This window comes from Camelus ferus, chromosome 2 (assembly GCF_009834535.1).
Source record: "Camelus ferus isolate YT-003-E chromosome 2, BCGSAC_Cfer_1.0, whole genome shotgun sequence".
Taxonomy (NCBI): domain Eukaryota; kingdom Metazoa; phylum Chordata; class Mammalia; order Artiodactyla; family Camelidae; genus Camelus; species Camelus ferus.
Genome location: NC_045697.1, coordinates 30,349,117 through 30,370,071, shown reverse-complemented (window position 1 = coordinate 30,370,071; position 20,955 = coordinate 30,349,117). Strand labels below are relative to the sequence as shown.

Sequence of the window (20,955 nt, the reverse complement as noted above, 5' to 3'; positions counted from 1 at the left end):
AGACAGCAATACCTAATCTACTTAATTCAGAAAATTTTTGCATGTGAAACAAAATATAGTTTTACACCTTTATTATAATTGATCGTTGTTTCAATAGTTATGTAAGTTATAAAAACTGATTATAGGAATCTTTATTTCTTGGTACTATATCATAGAAGATGTGACCATGAGGGGGTCGAGGGGAGGAAACTAGATTGTCTGATGTCTAAATTGCCAAGAAATCTTCGACATAAATACAGCCTTTCTAGGTAAACATACAAAGAGGGGGAAAAGAGTTTAAATTTGTAAAAAAAAATCTCAATAAATCTCTTTAATTACAAGAAAATTAATAAGATACCAGAAAGAGGTAAAATAATTTATAATCAACAGAAACTACAGCTGCAGTGTGAACATAAATATAAATAACTACTCAACTCTGCAAGCCAAAAAATATAAAAATTTAAAGTTATATAAATATGCAAATAATCTTATTTGCATTTGTGCAAAATAACTATGCCACATATTAACATAACAATAAAACCCCTAAGGTTCTTTTGGGGGCGGAGTAATTAGGTTTGTTTGTTTGTTTGCTTATTTAATGGAGGTACTGGGGACTGAACCCAGGACCTCGTGCATGGTAAGCATACGCTCTACCACTGAGCTATACACTCCCTACCATAAGTTACTTGTGTGATATAAATATTATGAAGAACCTGACTTTTTGAGTTATAGGAGCCAAGACAGACTGGAATTGCTCAGGCAGGAGCAGAATTCAATTTAGTAAACTAAAACTTTTTAACTTAATGAAAGCATTTCTTCAATTTAGGAATTAGCCATGGTAAAGTTTCCACATGGATGGTAGCAGGTAACAAAGTCTAAGGAATAACTGGTTATTTAGATTAGATAGAGCAAACTAACACATTAAAATAAAAATTACTGTACCTGGATTTGAGGCAGAACTCATTCATTGCTCTGACTCCAGTGATGAAGTTATTCTGAGTGTACTTTGGTCCATATTCCCTCTTCTTAAGGACTGCTTTGACTAAAACCAAAAATACAGGAAAAGATACTAACTACTCATATTGGAAGACACACTTGAAGATGAACACAGGCTGATTTTTAAGAGGGTTTGCCAATGAATTCCATACAAAATTTATGTTTTTCCTGATGCACTAAATGGCATTAGAAAGAAAAAAGTTCTCCAAGTACAGAATAGAACAGAATTATACTTGTAACCACTCAGCTTTTATCGCCACAGTGCATCTGAAACTGATGCCAAAATGTCAACCCTCTGTCTAATGAACACCTTGTATAGGTATTACTGGTCTGTTTAAATTATACCAACACAATTTAAATTGCTTAGGGCCTAAATGAAAATAAACTGAAGTTTCAAAGAAGAATTACATGCTGGTTCAGTGTTTTCCAAACATTAGTGAAACCAGCCATTTCATAAAAAATAGAAAGTAATCAAAGAGTACCACATACAATGAATAAGCAACTGCTGTGAAAACTTTAATTTCAGTTACATATAATAATCTGTATATATACTAGACCATTATTATTTCTTATGTGGGCATATAAGGAAGTTCAGGTTTCTTTTTACATGAGTTTCAAGCCTCTAAACTGCCTTACCCTAATAGTACTAAAATTCTAAATCCAAATAAGCTCCTTTGGGTCAGAGAGGAGGACTACATCTCTCTCTAAAAGATTAGTTTTTTTTTTATAAATTACTTTTTAATAATTTCTTCAAAGTATCTAGAAATCCCTATTGGCCTGTCCTGGCCCAGATGATTGATGATGACTGCTATCACATTACATCATTCTTAATTGTGACTATATACTATGTATCATCTCTAAAGTTATCCTAGAAAAGAAGCCCCATTTTTAGGACCCTCTTAGAGAGGAGGAAACTACAGCTCAGAGAAGTCAAGAAAACTGCCCAAAGCCATATAGCTAGTATGTGCTGGAGCTACAAAGTGAATCCACTTCTGTGTGACGCCAAAGCCATGGTGCTCCTAATCACAGAACTAGGACCTCCATGAAACATGCACTTTGGAGATGGGAGCCATAGCCCATTATAAAGAAAAGAGATGCAAACAAGCTCCTTCATCACCCAATTTCTCCCAGAAAAGGAAATCAGACAAGAATGTCCAAACTCTACCTGAATTTGAACAAGCTATAGGTGTTGGCCTCTTGTTCTTTAATCGTATTACTCTTCTAAAAATGACAAAGCAATTGATGATTTTATTTGCCATTACTCCTTTGGGCTTTTGAAAACAATTACCACAGAATTTATGACCAAAATATAAAGTAAACTTCAGCAGAAAATTAGCTTATAAATAAAATAAATCCTTATGGTCAATATATTTAAAGAAAAGTAAAAATGAATATACACTCAGAATAATGTAACTGTAAAGGGCTCTAAATAAATAATTTTATATATTTAATTCAAAATATTATAATAAAAATAGAATAGAATATATTTACCTCTTACTTGGAGAGGTTCCTGCTTAATAAGTGGAGCTTTCAGTTCTGCACCAATATTTTCTGCTGTAAAGTTTATTTTTAAAAAGTTATATTAAACAGTTGCATTCATACAAACCTATACATTTAATTAATATTATCTAATAATCTGATAATGTATAAAAAAGGTAACATACCAAGGACCATGTTAGATTTATCCAAGGAATGAAAGTGTAGTTAAATATTAGAAAAGCTATTAATTCCCCTCAATAATAGATTAAAGGAGAAAAACTAGAATCATTTCAGAAGCTAAGCAAAAAGCATTTAATAAAATTCAACACCCATCCAAGTGTCAAACCTTGGATATGTAATACCATGAAATCTGACAGATTTGATTACCTGATTTAGACTTCTGCCACCTGATGGTCTTCAGTTTACCATCCTTTTTTTCTTTGTTTTTATTTTCATTTTGCCTTTCTTGCCAACTGTTAGATTGATAGTTTTCTGTATCCTCCTCCCACCCCACCCTCATGCTAATTTTGAATTTACAAGATTATATTTCTATTGTTTTAATGATTCCACTTAGAAATTTAACATAACATACTTTCCTTGGTAAATCGTTCTAACCATCTGTTAAGTTATTCACCATCTCTTCCTTCCTCTGACAAGAAAAAAACCTTTAACCACGGAAAACTTCCATCTTACTACTCATGATTAAAATTTTAGCATTTAATATAAAAAGTTTATTATTTTATTATCAGTAATTAGCTTTACCAGTAAATTTTACCCATTTCTTGCTCTTCATTGTCTCTTTTATACCCTAGCCCTTCTTTCCCTCTGGGTTTACTCTGCATCTTATAGAAATATAGATTTGGTTTTGTTTATTTTTTAATGAAGGTAGGTTAGTAGTAAATGATAGTCTTCTTTACATATGTGAAATGTCTTTATTTTGCCTTTCCTCAAGAATGATTATTTAGACCAGTATAAAATGCTAGGGTAACATTTACTTTTCCTCTTGCCCATTCATGAATGTTACTCTAAATCACTCCTCCCTTAACTTCCACATATTGCTGCAGATAAGAAGTCTACTTCAAAAGAGCAACAAAACAGAAGTCTGACTTTTCTCTCTGAAAGCTCTTAAGTTGGGTTATTTCTTGTTTTGGTTTTGAAATCTGTATATTTCTTTTCATTCATCCTGTTTAGTACTCAAAGTACACTTTTGACCTGAAAATTATTTTTCTCAAATTCTGAAAAATCTTCATCTATTATCTCTTTATATATTTCTCCACCAGTTCTCTATTCTCTCTCTGAAATGCCTATTAAATAGGATAGAGCTTCATGCATTTTAAAAGCTTTTTCAGTTTTTCGGAAAATCTTGCTTTTCCTGTGCACATTCAGGGTAAATTTCAATTTACTAATTCTCTACTTGACTACGGCTATTTAATCTATTAAATTCTTATTTTAGTGACTACAGTTTCATTACTAAGATCTCTAGCTGGCTCTTTTCCAGATATATTTGTTCTGCTTTTATTTCTGCCAGTTTGTGTTTCAAAATACGAGTACTTCATTTATTCTTTTAAGGATTTTAAACTTATTCAAAGCTGTTATTTTAATATCATTTGGAGTTAATTCACATTTGATTGTTGATTTTGTTGGCTTTCTTAGCATTAGGATTCTTTGTGCATTTTTTATTGAGATATAATTGACATACAATGTTCTGTAAGTTTAAAGTGAGTAACATGTTGATTTGATACATATATGTATAGCAATATGATCCTTCATGTACTTTTAAATTTTAGAATTTGCAATTTTATTCTGAATAGGACATACCCTTTCACTCTCCTCCTCATACTCCAGTGCTCAGATACAATCTGACCCTTCTGTCCTGAACCAGATACACACTGCCAATTCAAAATTCCTACCCCTCAGTCCAGTCTCCAAGCCAGCAAACAGCAGGTTTCAGTTCCTGTTTGTCCTCTTGCCTCCCTACCCTACATCGTACTACAGGACAGAGCTTCAGGTAACAAATGAAAGAGGCTAGTTTCAGTCTCCTGTAGAAGGGTGCGTGCTAAGTTCACGCAGTGAGTCTGACTCCAATACCAGACTGTGCATGGAGCACTTGCAGATCCATTACCAGAAATGAGCCAAACTCCTGCCTGCCAGTGCCTGCTTACACCCAGAGCCTGGAAACTTCTGTTCTACTTCTTGAACATAGCATAGGATATCATTTTTTGAGTCCAATTGCTTCTTCAGATTTCTCTTTCTATATTTTGTCTGTCACTCCAGTAAGTAAAGAGAATGAGTACCTCAGAGCATCTATTTAATGATGTTATTGCTATTTTTTGACATTTTTTTATTGATTTATAATCATTTTACAATGTTGTGTCAGATTCCAGTGTAGAGCACAATTGTTCAGTTATACATGAACATATATATATTCATTGTCACAGTTTTTCCTCTGTGAGCTACCATAAGATCTTGTATATATTTCCCTGTGCTATACAGTATAATCTTGTTTATCTATTCTACATTTTGTTACTGCTATTTTGATCAGACTCTCTGCCTATCCGATTTACCTTCCTATCATGCTTTTATGTAAAAATTAAATGCCAGCAGAATAGGCACTAACAAAGGCAAAGCTCTCTTTGAAATAAAAGCAAAAAATCTTACGTGTAATTTTCAGTGAAAGTCACTAGGGAAACTACTTAACATGGTATATTATGTTTTGTTAACTAAAACATGTACAGAAGGCCAAAAAGGCTTTACGTTAATTATTCATCAAATCCTAAGCAGGTTATGACAGCATATTGGTAAATTAAAGAGCCTTAAAAATATTTCTCTTTAATTAGTAACTATGGCTTATAACATTTGACTGAGCACTTAAATGACTGATATTTTTGTCTCGCTACAAACAAACAAATTCTAAAGAATCTTTATGTGTAGAATCTATATATCAATTTCTTAAAATTCTGTTTTGGGGAATAGAACACAGGGCAGAGAAAAGTGAAGGGACAAGGGAGGTAGAATAATAAGCTTTCAACACTCACCTAGTGTCTGAACAACTGAAATCTACTGTCCTCCTTTCCACAGCAATCAAAGTCATTCAAACAAAAATGAGTTCTAAAACTGGTATTTCTGGATATTCTTCTCACAACAAACTGTCTAAATGTTACTAATTATATAGTGTTAAGAATCACAAACAAGAAATGCTAGTAAATGGCTTAAACACATGTATGAATACTTAATTTACACACCATCCTCTTAATAAACTTAAGCTCTATCACTGGAGTAAAATCTTTTATGATTTCAATAAGTAACCAACATTTTATCCATGAATATCTCTAGACATTTTGTTTTAAGCACAAGCCCTGGCTATTTGCCACACATCTGCTATCATTAGTAAAATTAAAACTGATTTTACTAAAATTTAAACATCTGAATGCTCCTTAAAAACTTAAGGATTCCTTAGCAAGTCTCTGCCTCTTAATGAGCTGTTTCTGACTTTATCGTGTGATTTGAATTATTCAAAAGTCAATCTCAAACTCTTCAATATACCAATTATCTTTCAATCAAGCAATTACTTGCTGTCTATCTGATGGCTAGCAAGGTCTAATTTGGCCTAAGCAAATTCTGAAAAATTGAACCTGAAATAAAACCATCAATAAACAATGTGGTACTAATGTAATAAAATAAACTAGCATTTTAACTTCAGTCAGCAGAGAAAAAAGAAACCTAGTCATGGATTTCAATTTCAAGCATTTTGTATAGTGGAACCAACATTAAATATTTTTGCCTGAGTCAATGTTTACATCAGAAGAGCATTATAACATGTTTTACCTTTAATTATATTTCATCACCTGTTTCTTCTTTCATTTCAATATTCTAATAAATATGCTTATTTCTGGAACTTAGGGACTCATTACACTCTCCACCCCTTCATCCTCTAATATCAAACTCTCAATCAGTATTTACCCTAGCAGTTCTCCATCACAAGGAAAAAACAAGAAATTGGCTAAAACTGCACAATAAGCCTAAAAAGAGGATGGGGCTCAGGGAAAAGGATGAAAAACAGGCATCATAAACATAGACACAGGTTTCTCAAGGAATCTATAAAATCTTCCCTTGTGAAGGACATCCAACTAAAGGAAAGACAGTCTTGGAATGTTTATTATTCTTCAAACATCCCCCTCTCCTAACACCATATTCTTTGTTTTTTTCCTACCTCTCCAGGCTGCTGCTCTTCAAGTATTCTTTGCAAGCTCTTCTTCTTCCACCTGCCCCCTCCTCACTGGGGATTTTGTACTAGAAGATCTTATCTCCCCAGTCTAAACTCTCTCCCTATACTGTCTCAAACACACTCATGGCTTCAGTTATCACCTGGGTATAGCTAATAATTCCTAAATCTCTATCCCCAGGTCAGAACTCTATGTATTCATTCATTTACAAAATGTATTAAACTCCTACTATGTGCAAACAGTTGCTCTAGGCATTGAAGTTCCTGCTATCATGAGGCCTGGAAACAAGTGGGAAAACACAAATAAAACATATACTGAAAATATCAGTCAGTAATAAGCGCTATCTACACAGAGAATTAAAATTAGTGTAAGATTAAAGACTAACTGGGTGTGCAGAGCTGACGTTTCATTTAAGATGTAAAGGATCAAAAGGGATCAGCCACATGAAGAAGGGTATCTTGGAAAGAGAAAGCAACTAGAGCAAACACCCTATAACAATAACAAGTTTGGTATTCTCTAAGAAGCAAAAGGAGACTGGTTAAGAAAGAAAGAGAGAGTGGAAGCAAGGAGCCCAGGGAGTAGGTTACTGCAGCAATCCAGCCAAGAGGTGACGATGTCTCACAGTAGAAAAGCAGTACACCCAACTGCTGCCTAGTCATTGTCAAGATGCCCCAGAGGCACCTACAATTCAGATGTCCAAAACTGAATCCTCACCTTCTCATTAAGATACACGCCAACTTTGCTATTCCTAATTTTAGCAGTCAACGAAATCACCTACACAATCACCTAATCCAGTAACCATGCACTGTCCTTTACTTGACCCTCTTTCAGTCCCCCAAATTCAATCATCAAGTCTTAATTATTCATCTCCTAAATCTTAAGTTCATCTACTTCCCTTAAAAAAAATCACTGCCATTAACTAGTCTAGAGTCTCATTTGTATTACTGCTTTCAGTCTTCCTCCCTTGCAATCTGTTTTCCAGTCTGCATCTAGTTATCTTTCTAAAATCTTAAATCTGATTAAGTACTTCTTCTACTTAAAATACTCCAATAGATTCCCAGTACCTACAAAACAGTCCAAACTCCTCAGCAAAACCCTAATCTAATTACTGTTTACTTCTTGAGTTTCACCCCTTGTACTTTCAAACCTACCAACTCCCCCACCACCACCAGGTCCTCTACTCACTAGTCTAGGCACATCATATTACTTGCAATGTTACCTTCCCTCTCCACCATTCAACACTCCAATATCTACTTTCTTTCCAGGTCACTAATTAGATCCCATTTCCTTATGGAAACTTTTCTTAACCACTCAAAACTCAGTTAGGTGCCTCTCCAGCATACAGTTATTTCTTCCATCACAGTACTTACTATATAGTATTATATTTGTTTGCTTAATTTTCTGTTTTAGTAATAAAGAGAATATAAACTCAGAGAGTCATTCTCATTTGCTGCCATGTAAAAAGTGCTCAATAAATACTTCTTGAATAAATTAATGAATAAATAAAGGACTTCTTTTGAATGTTGCACACCGGACTAGATATCTTGAAAAAAAATTATTTTTCAAAAGCACTGCTAAGCTAGCAAAATGATCTTAAGAGGGCAAAAATGAAGCTAAAGTAGGACCTCTACAGAATAAGAGAGCACACCAAAGCCAGCTTTTTTCCTGATGACTTCTGTTAACGCTTACATTCTTTGAGCTCCTATTTCCACAGCTGTAAGGAGCATGGGAGAACAAAGAATAAAACCAGGTTCTCCTAAAGATGTAGAGTTTAACAGGAGATACTCAGAAAAAAAAAGCTAGATGCATGGCATAACTGTGACCCAGAAAAAACACACACAGAAGGGAGCAGTAAGGAAGCAAGCCTGCCCTTACTCTGGTGTTAGGTAGTAGAGAAGAAAAAAACTCCCCTGAAAATCCTAGCTGCCATAAGGTAGCTCACACAAGTTTGTAGTCTGAATTCATGCTACAAACATGGTCTGAAAAAATCTTAAGCTGACAATTTAATTTAATGTGGTGCCAAGTTGTGCCCCTAGCAGCTAACAGAGGCAAGTGCAAACTCTATGCAGGAATGTATCTCAATCCAGAGAGATATCAAATTCTTCCAAGATATAAAACTACATGGAAAATAAACAACTCTCAGTTTAAAAACAGATACGGTGTCATGAAAGAGAGCAAGAAACAGGAAAAAAGACAATACAGTAAGAACTGAAAGATTTCAGATAACAGGATTTTCAGTCACAGAATATAAAATAGCTATGTTTAATATGCCTAATGAAAGAGAAGTCTGAAATATAAGCAAGAAACAAGGGACTAAGCAAGGTGAAAAATACACAATTTCTAGAAATTAAAAATATACTCATTGAAATTAAAAACCCAGCATTATGTACTAACCAGCAGATTGGAGGTAACTAAAGAGGGAATTAGTGAACTAAGTAGACCTAAGGAAATAATCCAGGATCCAGGCCAGAAAGATAAAGAAGTACAAAGTATAACAGAGAAGTTTAGAGACATGGAAAATAAAGCAAGAAGATCTCGAAAGGGAGATGAAAGAGAAATGAGAGGTGGTAATACATACTTGAAGGGATGACAGAGAATTGCAGAATTCCAGAATTGCAGAAAAATAACAATCCTCAGATCCAGGAAGCCCAACAAATCTCAAGCAGGATAAATATAAAGAAATATACATCTAGTCACATCATAGTGAAAATGCAGTTTACACCGAAGAAAAAGACTTTCAACATAAAGCTAACCAAATTTAAAAAGCAGTCAAACAGAAAAGACATGAAAACAAAGCCATGCTATCTGACCTCGCAACAGCAACAATGGAAACCAGAAGACAATGGATTAAGACATTAAATGTTCCTTTACCATAAAAGATCCTCACCTAAAGGAATTCCTATAGGATGTATATCAGGTAGAATGAGCAGAGAAATAAAAAAAAAAAAAAAATCACCAAAGATTTTAGATAAATTTGAACAACAAAGTGCATTTTATAGAAGGGAAAGAGAGAATAGACACAAAATACTAGCCAACAAATAAGTAAGTTGGGAGGGGATGACCAGAGTTAAAGCATTCTAAGTTCTTTGTATTTTTCAGAAGCAAAGTAAACATTTCAATTACCTTTAGACTTTAGAACAAACATAAAGTATATTAATCCCAAGCAAGGGTGTATACGTGTGTGTGTATAAGGGAGAGGGGATAATAGAATGAGAAAAAGAATTTTTAGAAGGCAAATAAAGAATTAAGGGGGAAAAAAAACAGCACAAGAAAGCACATGATAAAATGGAAAAAATATGTCCAAACATATCAATGATTACAGTAAATGTAAACAGATTAAACTTTCAGTTGAAAAACAAAAATTATTAAATTAGGCCAAAAAAAGGTTAAAGTCAAAGGATAGGAAAAATTATACCAGGCAAATACTAATGAAATCTAGTGGAGACGTCCCTTAAAAAAAAAAAAAAAGCTGTTATATAACAATAAAAGGTGTAATTCATGAGTGTTATGTAGCAATTCTAAATGTGTTATGCACCCAGTAACATAGCCTCAAAATATACAAAGCAAAATTTTAGGGACAACTATCAGGAAAGAATACCAAATCTACCATCAGAAATCATGGCTTAAATTCCTACTCTAGAAAAGAAGGAAGGTTCAAAATCAATGAGCAAAATAGCTAACAGATAGTTAAAAAATGATTAACAAAGTAAATACAAAGGAGGCAGAAAGGAGAATACAATTAAGGTAAGAGTAGAAATTAATGAAAAAGGAAACAAACATACAATATAAAGATTCCGCAGGTTAAAAAAAAGTATTAGTTGGAAAATAATAAAATGGACAAAGCTCAGGCAAGGTTAATCAAGAAAATAAGACAAACACCATTAGGAATGAAAAAAAAGGATGTAACTACATATGCTACTAAGAGTATACAGAAAGTATCTTAAACTTTGTCAATAAATCAGTTGAAGTGGATAAATCCCCAGAAAAAAATAGAACTTATCAAAACTGAATCAAAAAGAAATAGAAAAATTAAAAGAAATTAGTTTAAAAGAAATTAAGTTGGCAGTTTAATGGCTCCTCACAAAGAAAACACTAGTCCAGATGGTTTTACATGTAAGTTCTATCAAACATTCAAGGAACAAATAATCTTGTGCAAACTATTCCTGTATACAGGAAAAAAATTATTTTAAAAGATTTATACATACCTGTTTCATCAAATGACGGTACTTTCTCCATTTGGAGAGTTTGTGATCCCTGTCCTTCTTTCTGAACATTTGTAGAGTAAAACTTTACTTGATTCAGTGTACAACATGGAGTGATGTTTGAAAAGCTTCCAAATGTCACTAAATTCTGCCATTCTAAAAGAAAATTTTTAAAATTTCAAATAAACCCATAATAAATACCAATAAAACATACCTCCTTTCATTCTGCTAAATACCCAAACGTGCCATGCAAAGCCACTCTTTCCATGGGGGTGTTTCACTGACCCCCTAGGTATACATGGTCTATATTTTATAAAGGAAAAGTAAGGATAATATTCCTTTTTTTTAAACTTGTAAGTTTATTTATATGTAAACTTCTAAAATTACATAAAATCAAACAAAACATTCATATTATTCAGCTAATCTGCAAGGGCTCTGGAATACAAAAGATACTCTTTATTTTGCATGCTGTTGCAAGCTAAAAAAAATGTTGGCATAATGTACTTTTCACAATAAAAAACTGAGAGGGGGAAGGTCAGGAAGGCTTCCTACTCAAAATTACCTGTGTCTTCCTTCTGCTAGTTGAAGATTCATTCCTCTTTCATTTCACAGTCAATAAGGAATTATATTAATCAGTCATTCAGATTTTCACTGATTTTTAAAAATCAGATAATTAGATCAACATTTGGTGAGATTCCTCAGTATATGAGAAATCTAATTGAGGGAAGAATAGAAGACTAATTACAAAGCACTTCAGCTGCTGCATCTGGGTTGACTGTGGGCTTTGGAGGGCTGAAATACAGAAGAAAGATAGATTCCACGCTTGCATCAAAGTGGTAGAAAAGTATATCTCTGTCTCTACTCTCATGTGATCTTCTCTTTTATTTTTTCTGAGTATTTAAAACTCAAAAACCTTGTCCAGATATAATTTATGTATCTTCTAAAGTTTTAGGTGATATAATGAAATTATATAATTTGAGATAGTCCAGTTTCTCTGAGTGGAGGGTTAAGGATTTAAGAGTTGAAACTTCTCTAACTGCTTAATAATGATCTTCCCAAAATGTTAATTCATGTATGTGCATGTGCAGATTGTCTTCTGAAATCAAGAAAAGTAAACCTTTTCTTAACGGATCAGAGAATTTATTAGGAACGTAAATTATTCTGAACACTGAAGATAATTTGAAAAGCATGAGAGACATAAGGCAGCATAAGTATTCACTCAAGTTTCAAGCTTGGAACTTGTTTTCTTGAAAAACTTCCTGATGTCAACTTACTCTTTCATTTATTTGGCAATACCTGTTGAAGGCCAGGATGTTTTTGGTCATTTGCTTCTATTCTTTAAAGGCTGAGTAAAGTAAATATAACAATGTTATCTTCTTTCACATTAAAATATGTAAACTACCAGGAAAATTAATTAGTGAAGCAAGGGCTAAAGTAAATTTTTCTAAGAAACCAATCTTCTTCACCACGGCCACTTGTGTTTTGACTTATTCAAAATAACTTTTGTGATTATTTACCAATGAAGACAATATGCCAACATTCTTTTTCACCCACTGATGAAACGCTTTTATAGATTGTGCTAGGATGTTTAAAGAGGGATTACTAGAAACTAAAAATTCCTTCCTCAGAAGACAATGTTCCTGTGACTTGATCCTGGAGTTTTTTCAAGGTTCTCCTTAATTTTTAAAACATTTTATTACAGAAAATTTCAAACATATGCAAAGGTAGGAAAAATAGTACAATAAACACACATTTTGACTGCCTACCTTCAACAATTATCTATCATGGCAAACTCTGTTTCATCTTTATCTGCACCAGTATCTCCTTACCTCCATATTAATTTGATGCAAATCTCAGACATAAAATAATTCCATTCATAAATATTTCAGTATACATTGAGAGAACTTTTAAAAAGATAACTATACCACCATCACAAGTAAAAAAAGAAATCCTTAATATCCTCAAATATCCTCTTTCCAATTTCCAGTATTAGAAGTGTTATAATTTTTGTGTGTGTGAACAGATCCTATTTCAGTCCACATACTGTGACTGGTTGAGATGTCTTTTAAGTCTCTGTTCTACAGGATATCTCTTTTTAGAACAATTTTTATATTGAAGAAACCAGCTTTGTCCTAAACTTTTGTCCTGGTAGTTTTCTAGTCTGAATTTTGCTAATTTAATTCCTATGGCATTGTTTAATTTGTACTTCTATGTGTTCTTAAATCCATGGATGTAAACACTTTATCCAAATCCAGGCTCCTTTTTACTAGGACAACACTACTTGATAGGTAGTTATGAGTTCTTTCACCAGGAGCCACATAATATTTGGTTGTCTGTGTCATAGTGTCTACTACATTTTTCTATGCCTGGAATTAGTTATTCATTAGGTGGGTATAAAATGGTGATATTTCAGTTTTATCACTTCAGTTATTAGTCAGAATACCTCTACAAAGAGAAAATTCCCTTCATTAATTTGGTTACTCAGCAGTACAGTTCAAATAGAAGAGTGAGGCTAAATGCTTCTTTCCCTCTACCAGTTCTCAAAATAATGAGTACCACCCTGCAACAGTGACACAATAATTTGCCATGTGTAAGTATCATTATGATTTCATAGATTTAAACATTATTTGATATATATCAATACATTTTAGTCATTACTCTGACTAATGCTCAAACTGTCCATCCCATTTTTGGCCAGTAGTAGTCTCTTCAAGTTGGCTTCTATGTCCTTTTGACTCTATCGTAATACTCCCATAGATTCCTTGCTACCTGTTTTAAAAAGTAATTAACTTTTTTTTTATTGAGTTATAGTCAATTTACAATGTTGTGTTAATTTCCAGTGTAGAGCACAATTTTTCAGTTATATATGAAGATATATATATTCATCATTGCATTCTTTTTCACCATGAGCTACCACAAGATCTTGTATATATTTCTCTGTACTATACAATATAATCTTATTTATCTATTCTATATATACCTGTCAGTATCTACAAATTTCGAACTCCTAGTCTGTCCCTTCCCACCCTCCCCTGCCCCAGTAACCATAAGTTTATATTCTACGTCTATGAGTCTGTTTCTGTTTTGTATTTGTTCATTTGTCTTTTTCTTTCTTTCCTTCTTTTTTTTTTTTTCCCAGATTCCACACATGAGCGATCTCATATGGTATTTTTCTTTCTCTTTCTGGCTTACTTCACTTAGAATGACATTCTCCAGGGACATCCATGATGCTGCAAATGGCATTATGTTGTCGTTTTATGGCTGTATAGTATTCCACTATAGAAATATACCACATTGTCTTTATCCAGTCATCTGTCAATGGACATTTAGGCTGTTTCCATGTCTTGGCTATTGTAAATAGTGCTGCTATGAACATTGGGGTGCAGGTGTGAAAAGTAATTACTTCCAACTTCAGTAGAATTTCAGGTATCTGCAACTTTAAATGTACACATCTGGCATAAATACAAGACTGAAAAATGAGGTAGGGGGCCACAGCTCAATGGTAGAGCATGTGCTTAGCATGCACAAGGTCCTGGGTTCAATCCCCAGTACCTCCATTAACTAACTATATAAATAATTTTGAAAGTTTTTTAAAAAGAAGAAAATTGCACAGAACTTGCAGAATGTTACTATCTTTAACATTTTATATTCTAAAAAATATACAGGACTACACTTGGTTCAATAAAACAAATATAATACTTAATACACAGCAGTAGAAAATCATTTGTTGAATAAATTACTGAATTTGTTAATTAATTCTAGGAGGCAGAGAGATAGTAGAAAATATTACCCACCATTCATAACCTTTCTTCAAGGTGACTTCTAAAAACAAGCTATGCTATGGTAGATTAGTCCCAAGTTTGGTGCTCACTGTTCTATGGGCCTGGACAAAGACTTTTTTTAAAAATTTTTTTATTGAAGTATAGTTGATTTACAATGTTGTGTTAGTTTCATGTGCACAACAAAGAGATTCAAATATATATATACACACATGTTCTTTTTCAGATTCTTTTCCAATTTAGGTTATTGAATATAGTTCCCTATGCTACACTGTAGGTCCCTGTTGTTTTATCTATTTTATATATAGTAGTCTGTATACGTTAATCCCAAACTCCTAATTTATCCTTCCCCCCTGCTTTCCCCTTTGGTAACTGTAAGTTTGCTTTCTATAGAAAAGTACCTTCTCAAACAATTCTTTTTCTCCCATGCAAACTGACAATTCTGTCTACCATGTACATTGCTTCTGTAATAACAATAACTAAAATCAAACAAAAAGATTTCTCGCAGTTTGGTATGTTTTACTTCAGGCTAATTTCAGGACCAGAGTCAAATTTGTACCTAAATCTTGCAGAGATCAGTCTCTTTACTTAAGAGACTATTTCTGCAGTTTTTTCCCAAAATTACTAAAGCACTGACATATTAAAAACTAAATCAATGTTACGTTTATTTTTAAGAGACTACTAAGTGTGAATTTAAAATACACAATAGTAAGCAGAGTAGCACAGCAGAAACTTGCTGGACCAAAAATAATAATAATATATAATGCAAAAACTGTTCTTCATGGTATTATCATAGCAGAAACTAGAAACAGCTTAAATGTTCCCTAATAGAATGATTAAGTTATGAGAGCTCCCTATATTTTCATTAAAAACTTTAAATAACATGGAAAAACATTCATGTTATCATGTTGCATAAAAAAAGGAGACAAAATAATACAGTATGATATCAACTATTAAAAATGTAACTGGTGAAATATCTGGATTACACAGTTTTTAACTCTATACCTTATACGTTTCTGTATTTTTCCCCAAAATGCCTAAAATTAAAAATTAATAATATATTCATTGAATATTACTACAACTAATGTAATAGACACCGGCTGTCTCTAGTTTACTTTTATGCTTTCAATTAGCCAAAAATGCAGGAAAATCCCTTTTCTGCCTAATCATCCTGGCAAGCATAAATGTGACCTAGACCAGGTAGCTTAACCTTCAGGACTACTGCTGATGTGATTTTTCACCAAAACAGAGCAAGCAATAGGGAATCCATTTTTTTTTTTCTGAGTATACAAAGAATAGAAGATGCTGGCAACTTCCTGTGTTGCTCATGGCACACAGCTCTACTTCCTTGCTTAATTCTTGTTAATATTTGCTTAGGAATTGAAAAAAAAAAAAAACCCAAAGCTAATATATTAATGATTTACCATTAGGACATACCATCAAAGACAAAGTGCCATTGTCCTAAACGCTCTGCCTGTATTATCACATTATAATTTATATTCCACAACATACCTCAAAGCCATCTACATCTCTTCATCTCCACTGCGAACTATCATGGTTCAACCAGTCTTGTTTGCCTAGATAACTATAATAGCCCTCTAATGATCTCCTTACTCACACTCTCCCCTTTCCCACCCATTCTCTACATGGTATGGTTGGCACACCATTTCCAACCATCCCGCAGCCACAGCACATCTGTTTCTGCTCCTGAATACTACTAATATGGTCTGCAGGGTTTCTGTTTGTTCTGCCTGGATTGCTTTTTGCCCAAGATCTTCACCTGGCTTGTTCATTTTCACTTTTCATGCCTTGGCTTAGTCACTACCACCTCAGAAAAGCTGGAGTCCTGGGCAAGGTCCCTGCTGGCTATGTCCTAGCCCATTACTCTGCTTATTTCTTTTACATCATTTAGACAAGTTTTCTCATTCCTCATTTCCAAAAAAAGGTGGAAATGGTGTCTGTCTTGTTCAGTACCACACCACCAGCAATTACAACACCTGACACCTCTTTACTGAATGATTCTCACAAAAACCCTATGAAGCACATACTGTGGTTAATCCTATCATTAACTTGAACTACACAGAATTATGCTGTCAGCCTGTCAAAATGACCTTTTATAACCGTCAATATTCCTATTAGTTATTTAAGGGGTTGGGAGGAGAGTTAAATTCCCATTCTACTTTTCTTATGGTAATACTAGCAGATTTAGAGACAGGAATAAAAAAATACACAGGTCAATTTCTATCTTTTTATTTTAAAACTAGACTTATTAATCTCATGATTAAGGCAAAAGCATGTGTGTGTTGATTTGGTATTGTAGTACTTAAAGGAGCATCCTCTCATCTCAAATCTGTGTCAAATGAGGCAAGGCATAAATACATGAAAAAACAAGTGCTCTATGCAAAGTCAAAAAAACTTTTTAACTCAATTAAAAAAATGTTAAAAAAAACCTTTTTAAAATGTATGTTCACTAGAGAAACTAGTATTTTTAATTATTTACAAGTATATGTTGGGAGGAGGGTATAGCTCAGCAGTAGAGTACATGCCTGGTACTGGGTTCAATTCCCAGTACTTTCGTCAAATAAAAAATAATAATAATTAATAAGTAAATAAACCTAATTACCCCCCAAATTTAAAAAGTATATGTTTATTGTAGATTATTTGGAAAAAACACTGGTTAATTAAAAAATTTTTCAGAGAAACTGTTAACATCACAGTATATATTCTTACTGTATTTTTTCTAGTTTTACCTAGTATACATCAAGAGCATTTTTCTGTGTCACTAATTCTTCTAAATTGATTTTTTTAAATGGTTGCATCTATCATCAGTCCATAATAAATGTACTGTAACATATTTGTTTTCAACTCTTCATAACTGTGTATGTTATCTATTTACTACTATTAATAGTGAACTTGTACACACCCTTTAATATGTATCTATTTATTGAAAGCAAATCTCTTAAGTGGGTCTCTTAAGTAAATCTCTTGTTGGGTCAAGAGGCACGGACCTTTAAATTCTTTTTCTACAAAGAATAACTGACCTCCAAAACACTGTTCAACTACATGTCCCAATCAGTAGTAAGAGAGTTCCTGCTTTCCTGCACCCTCAATATGATGTATTACTATGAAAAACTTAGATAACATGAGTCAGGCAATGAATAGTAAATCCTCTAGCCTTATATGTCTATGCTTATCAGTAAATATGGAACATTTCTGCATTTTTTATTGGTCACTTGAACCCCTTTATGAACTCATTCACTTCCTTTGCCCATTTTTCTACTGGAATGTACACTGTTTGGTAAAACCTCTTTACAAATTAGGGACACTAACTCTATAACCGCACTACCATACAGTAGTTGTGGGGCCAACTGACGTCCTTCAAAGTCCAATGACTCCCATTCCTGTGCTCTCAGATGTCTGCCTCTGATCTCTCAGATAAAGTACATTCTTTACTGGGCATGTTTGCCCTAACAAACTAGTAGCCCCAGGTAATGCCTAATCTCATAATAGCTCAGGCTGTTTCATTTCAGCCCACCTTATCAGTCATAAACCCCACTGCCCTTCATAGACCCTAAACCTCTTACCTCACCTACAACCAATCAGAGACTTGTGCACCAGCTGATCAGGCACATTGTGACACAACCTTATAAAAGACCCCAAGAACCAGTCCTCGGTGCTCACATAGGCACCTCTTGTCTGTGTGGCCCACTGTTGTCTATGGCAGAGTACCCTAATAAACTCCTTTACTATTCTCCTTCATCTCTGGTAAATTCTTTTACTGCCTGAGACACCCTGTCACCCAGCCCACTGCCGAGTTGTGTCCCACAACAGTAGTCTTTGTTTATTGCACTTGAAATGTGGGTAGTCTGAACTAAGATGTGCTGTAAGTGTAAAATGCATATTGGGCTCCAAAGACTTAGTACAAAAAGATAATGTAAAATATTTCAATAATTTTTATATTGATTATATGTTGAAATATTTGTAATATACTGGATAAAACATAAAAAATTTAATTTTATCTGTTTTTACTTTTTAAAACATGGCTATTAGATAACTCAAAATTACATATATGGTTTGCATTATATTTCTTTTGGACAGAGCTGCTCTAGAATATTGTTTTCCTTTTCACCTTTAAATGTTTTCAGCCTTAGTTTGACATATAAGCATTTCTCACTTTTAAGTATGCAAATAAAGCAACTGTTGCCCTCAAGCGTACCTTCTCTCCTTATCCTTTATAAGTTTTTCCCCAGCCACACAGGAATTTTAGAAGCATAAACTAAACTTTATTTGACAAAGAAAAACATCTGTTTTTAGAATTTTTTCCCAAAAGTTCTTCAAATATTTTCTTCTTACATGCATCAACTTAATTAGTACTCTTTTTCTAAAGTTTTACCATAATTATGGTTGCTCTTTTAAAAACTGTTTCAGTATTATCGAAACTAAATTTTCACAAATAAAGTTATCTTTAAAATGGACTAAGTATTTTTAAATATGAAAATACATTTTAACTTTTTGGTAATAAACACTGCAAAGAAATTTGCAGTCATTCTGACTGATGAGATGGCCGTGAGAAAGAGCACTGTAATTTTCAACATGACAGCTACAGAGAATAAGGGATTACAAATCACACTAGTTCAACTTTTTTACTAACACTTAAACAGCAGTTTAGACTAAATTCAACAGCCACTACACCTAATTGAAGTGTAAAATGCTAAAACTGCTTGGTCAATAGAAGCAATTATGCTAGAAAGTTTAGTTGGGGATTTTGGAGTACAGTACATAACCAGATAATTCATTTTGCTGACAAGAGAATCAAGTATATTTCCAATACAGAAAAACTCAACAGTTATACTATACTTTTCCATCAATACCAAAAAGCCCCAAAAACAGTGCTGTTAAAAGCAACACTTCTGAAATTTTAAGAGCCAGTTTTTACATTTATTGCAAAAAGATAAGAACAAATCCTAAAATAATTCACAGCACAGGCGTTACTGTTGCTCATATCACTTATTAATTGAATGACTACAACTTCCAACTTCTACTGCGAGGTCACAAACATGCTACAAGTTTTCTCAGACATAAATTTTGGGGCAATGTTTTTGTAAACACTTTACATCCCCAAGAACCTGGGGGATTAGTTTAGGGGTGGATTTAGTTGTCATCTCCCTCATTGTTCCTGCAAGTTCGCAAGTGCCAAGCAACCTACGGTATGCCAATTATGGCAAAATCGGAGGTAAACCTGATTAAAATTTAAAAGTTCAATGTTATTTTGGAAACTGTCAGACTTAAAATTTAAATTTGAGTCAGAAAAGAATGTTGAGAGGGATAAAAACTCTCTATAACCACTTTTTAATTTGCTGCAGCACCAAAACGCATTTTTTCACCAAAAAGATTGTTCAGTGGAACTGGGCTCATTCAATAACTGTGGGATGGCCATACTTGCATTTGTAAGCATGATTTGTAAATGTTAAGTAGCATCCCCCAATTTCCTCCTTAGAAAATTAAACAAAACAAGTTGGGAGCATGAGAAAAGGAGCAGGGTAACAAAATCTACTCGGCCAAAAGTGCCCTATGAAGGTGAGTCGGTGAGCTCAAAAGACCCTGGAACTTTGTGGAGTCAGCAATTCCTCAATGCCTGAGGGGAAAGGGAGGTCGGCACTGCTATGTTCACGTAACGTTTTACTGACAACAAACTGGTGGGTTTCCTGTAGGCAACTAGGCATGCAAATTGCCCCAAGTTTCCGCGGAGGCCGTGCTAGGGCTAGAGGCGAGACCAAGCTCAGCGAGGCCTGGCAGGGGCCTCCGCAGGCTGGGCCGTCTGAATTAGCAAAGGCGGAGGCCCGAAACAAAGGTTGTGGGGTTGGGGAAGGGCAAGCCGGCGAACAACTGCCCGAGGCGAGGGGCCCAGCACCGAGCCCGGCCTGGTTCTCCAGTCCGGCTTCCGCGGAGTCAGCGGCCGGCGCGGGACACTCACCCTGGCGGTCGCTGGAGCCGCGGGCCGCCGCCCTGCAGCGCAGACGGAGCCGGCATAGGGAGGACCAGCTACATCTGTGGGCCGCAGCGGCGGCGGCCAAGCCCGGTAACATACTGGCGGGGCAAAGGCCCCCACTCGGACACCGCCTGCTGCCTCCGCGCCGCCGCCGACACCAACTGACTCCATAGACCGAACACTCGCGAAATTCAACGCCTGCGCCGCCGCAGGCGGCCTCAGAGAACCCGGAAATGGTAACGTCCTTTAGAGCCCGGGCCGCGCGGATAGCGGAAGTGACGTACATGCGGAACGGGAATCGCGAGTCC

The 20,955-nt window shown here is 34.6% G+C and overlaps 1 protein-coding gene across 1 annotated transcript in view; it reads right to left on the bottom strand.

The window, feature by feature from the left end:
- The window catches only part of SLC30A9 (solute carrier family 30 member 9), a 61,449-nt gene extending 40,570 nt beyond the window's left edge, over positions 1–20,879 (bottom strand). The window contains exons 1-4 of the mRNA XM_032496770.1: positions 20,633–20,879; positions 10,883–11,035; positions 2,467–2,529; positions 922–1,021 (exon numbers count right to left, since the gene is read on the bottom strand). Coding sequence (XP_032352661.1) covers positions 922–1,021; positions 2,467–2,529; positions 10,883–11,035; positions 20,633–20,744 — 428 coding nt within the window. The 5' untranslated portion in view covers positions 20,745–20,879. The remainder of the gene's footprint in view (positions 1–921; positions 1,022–2,466; positions 2,530–10,882; positions 11,036–20,632) is intronic.
- Between the last annotated feature and the right edge of the window lie 76 nt (positions 20,880–20,955).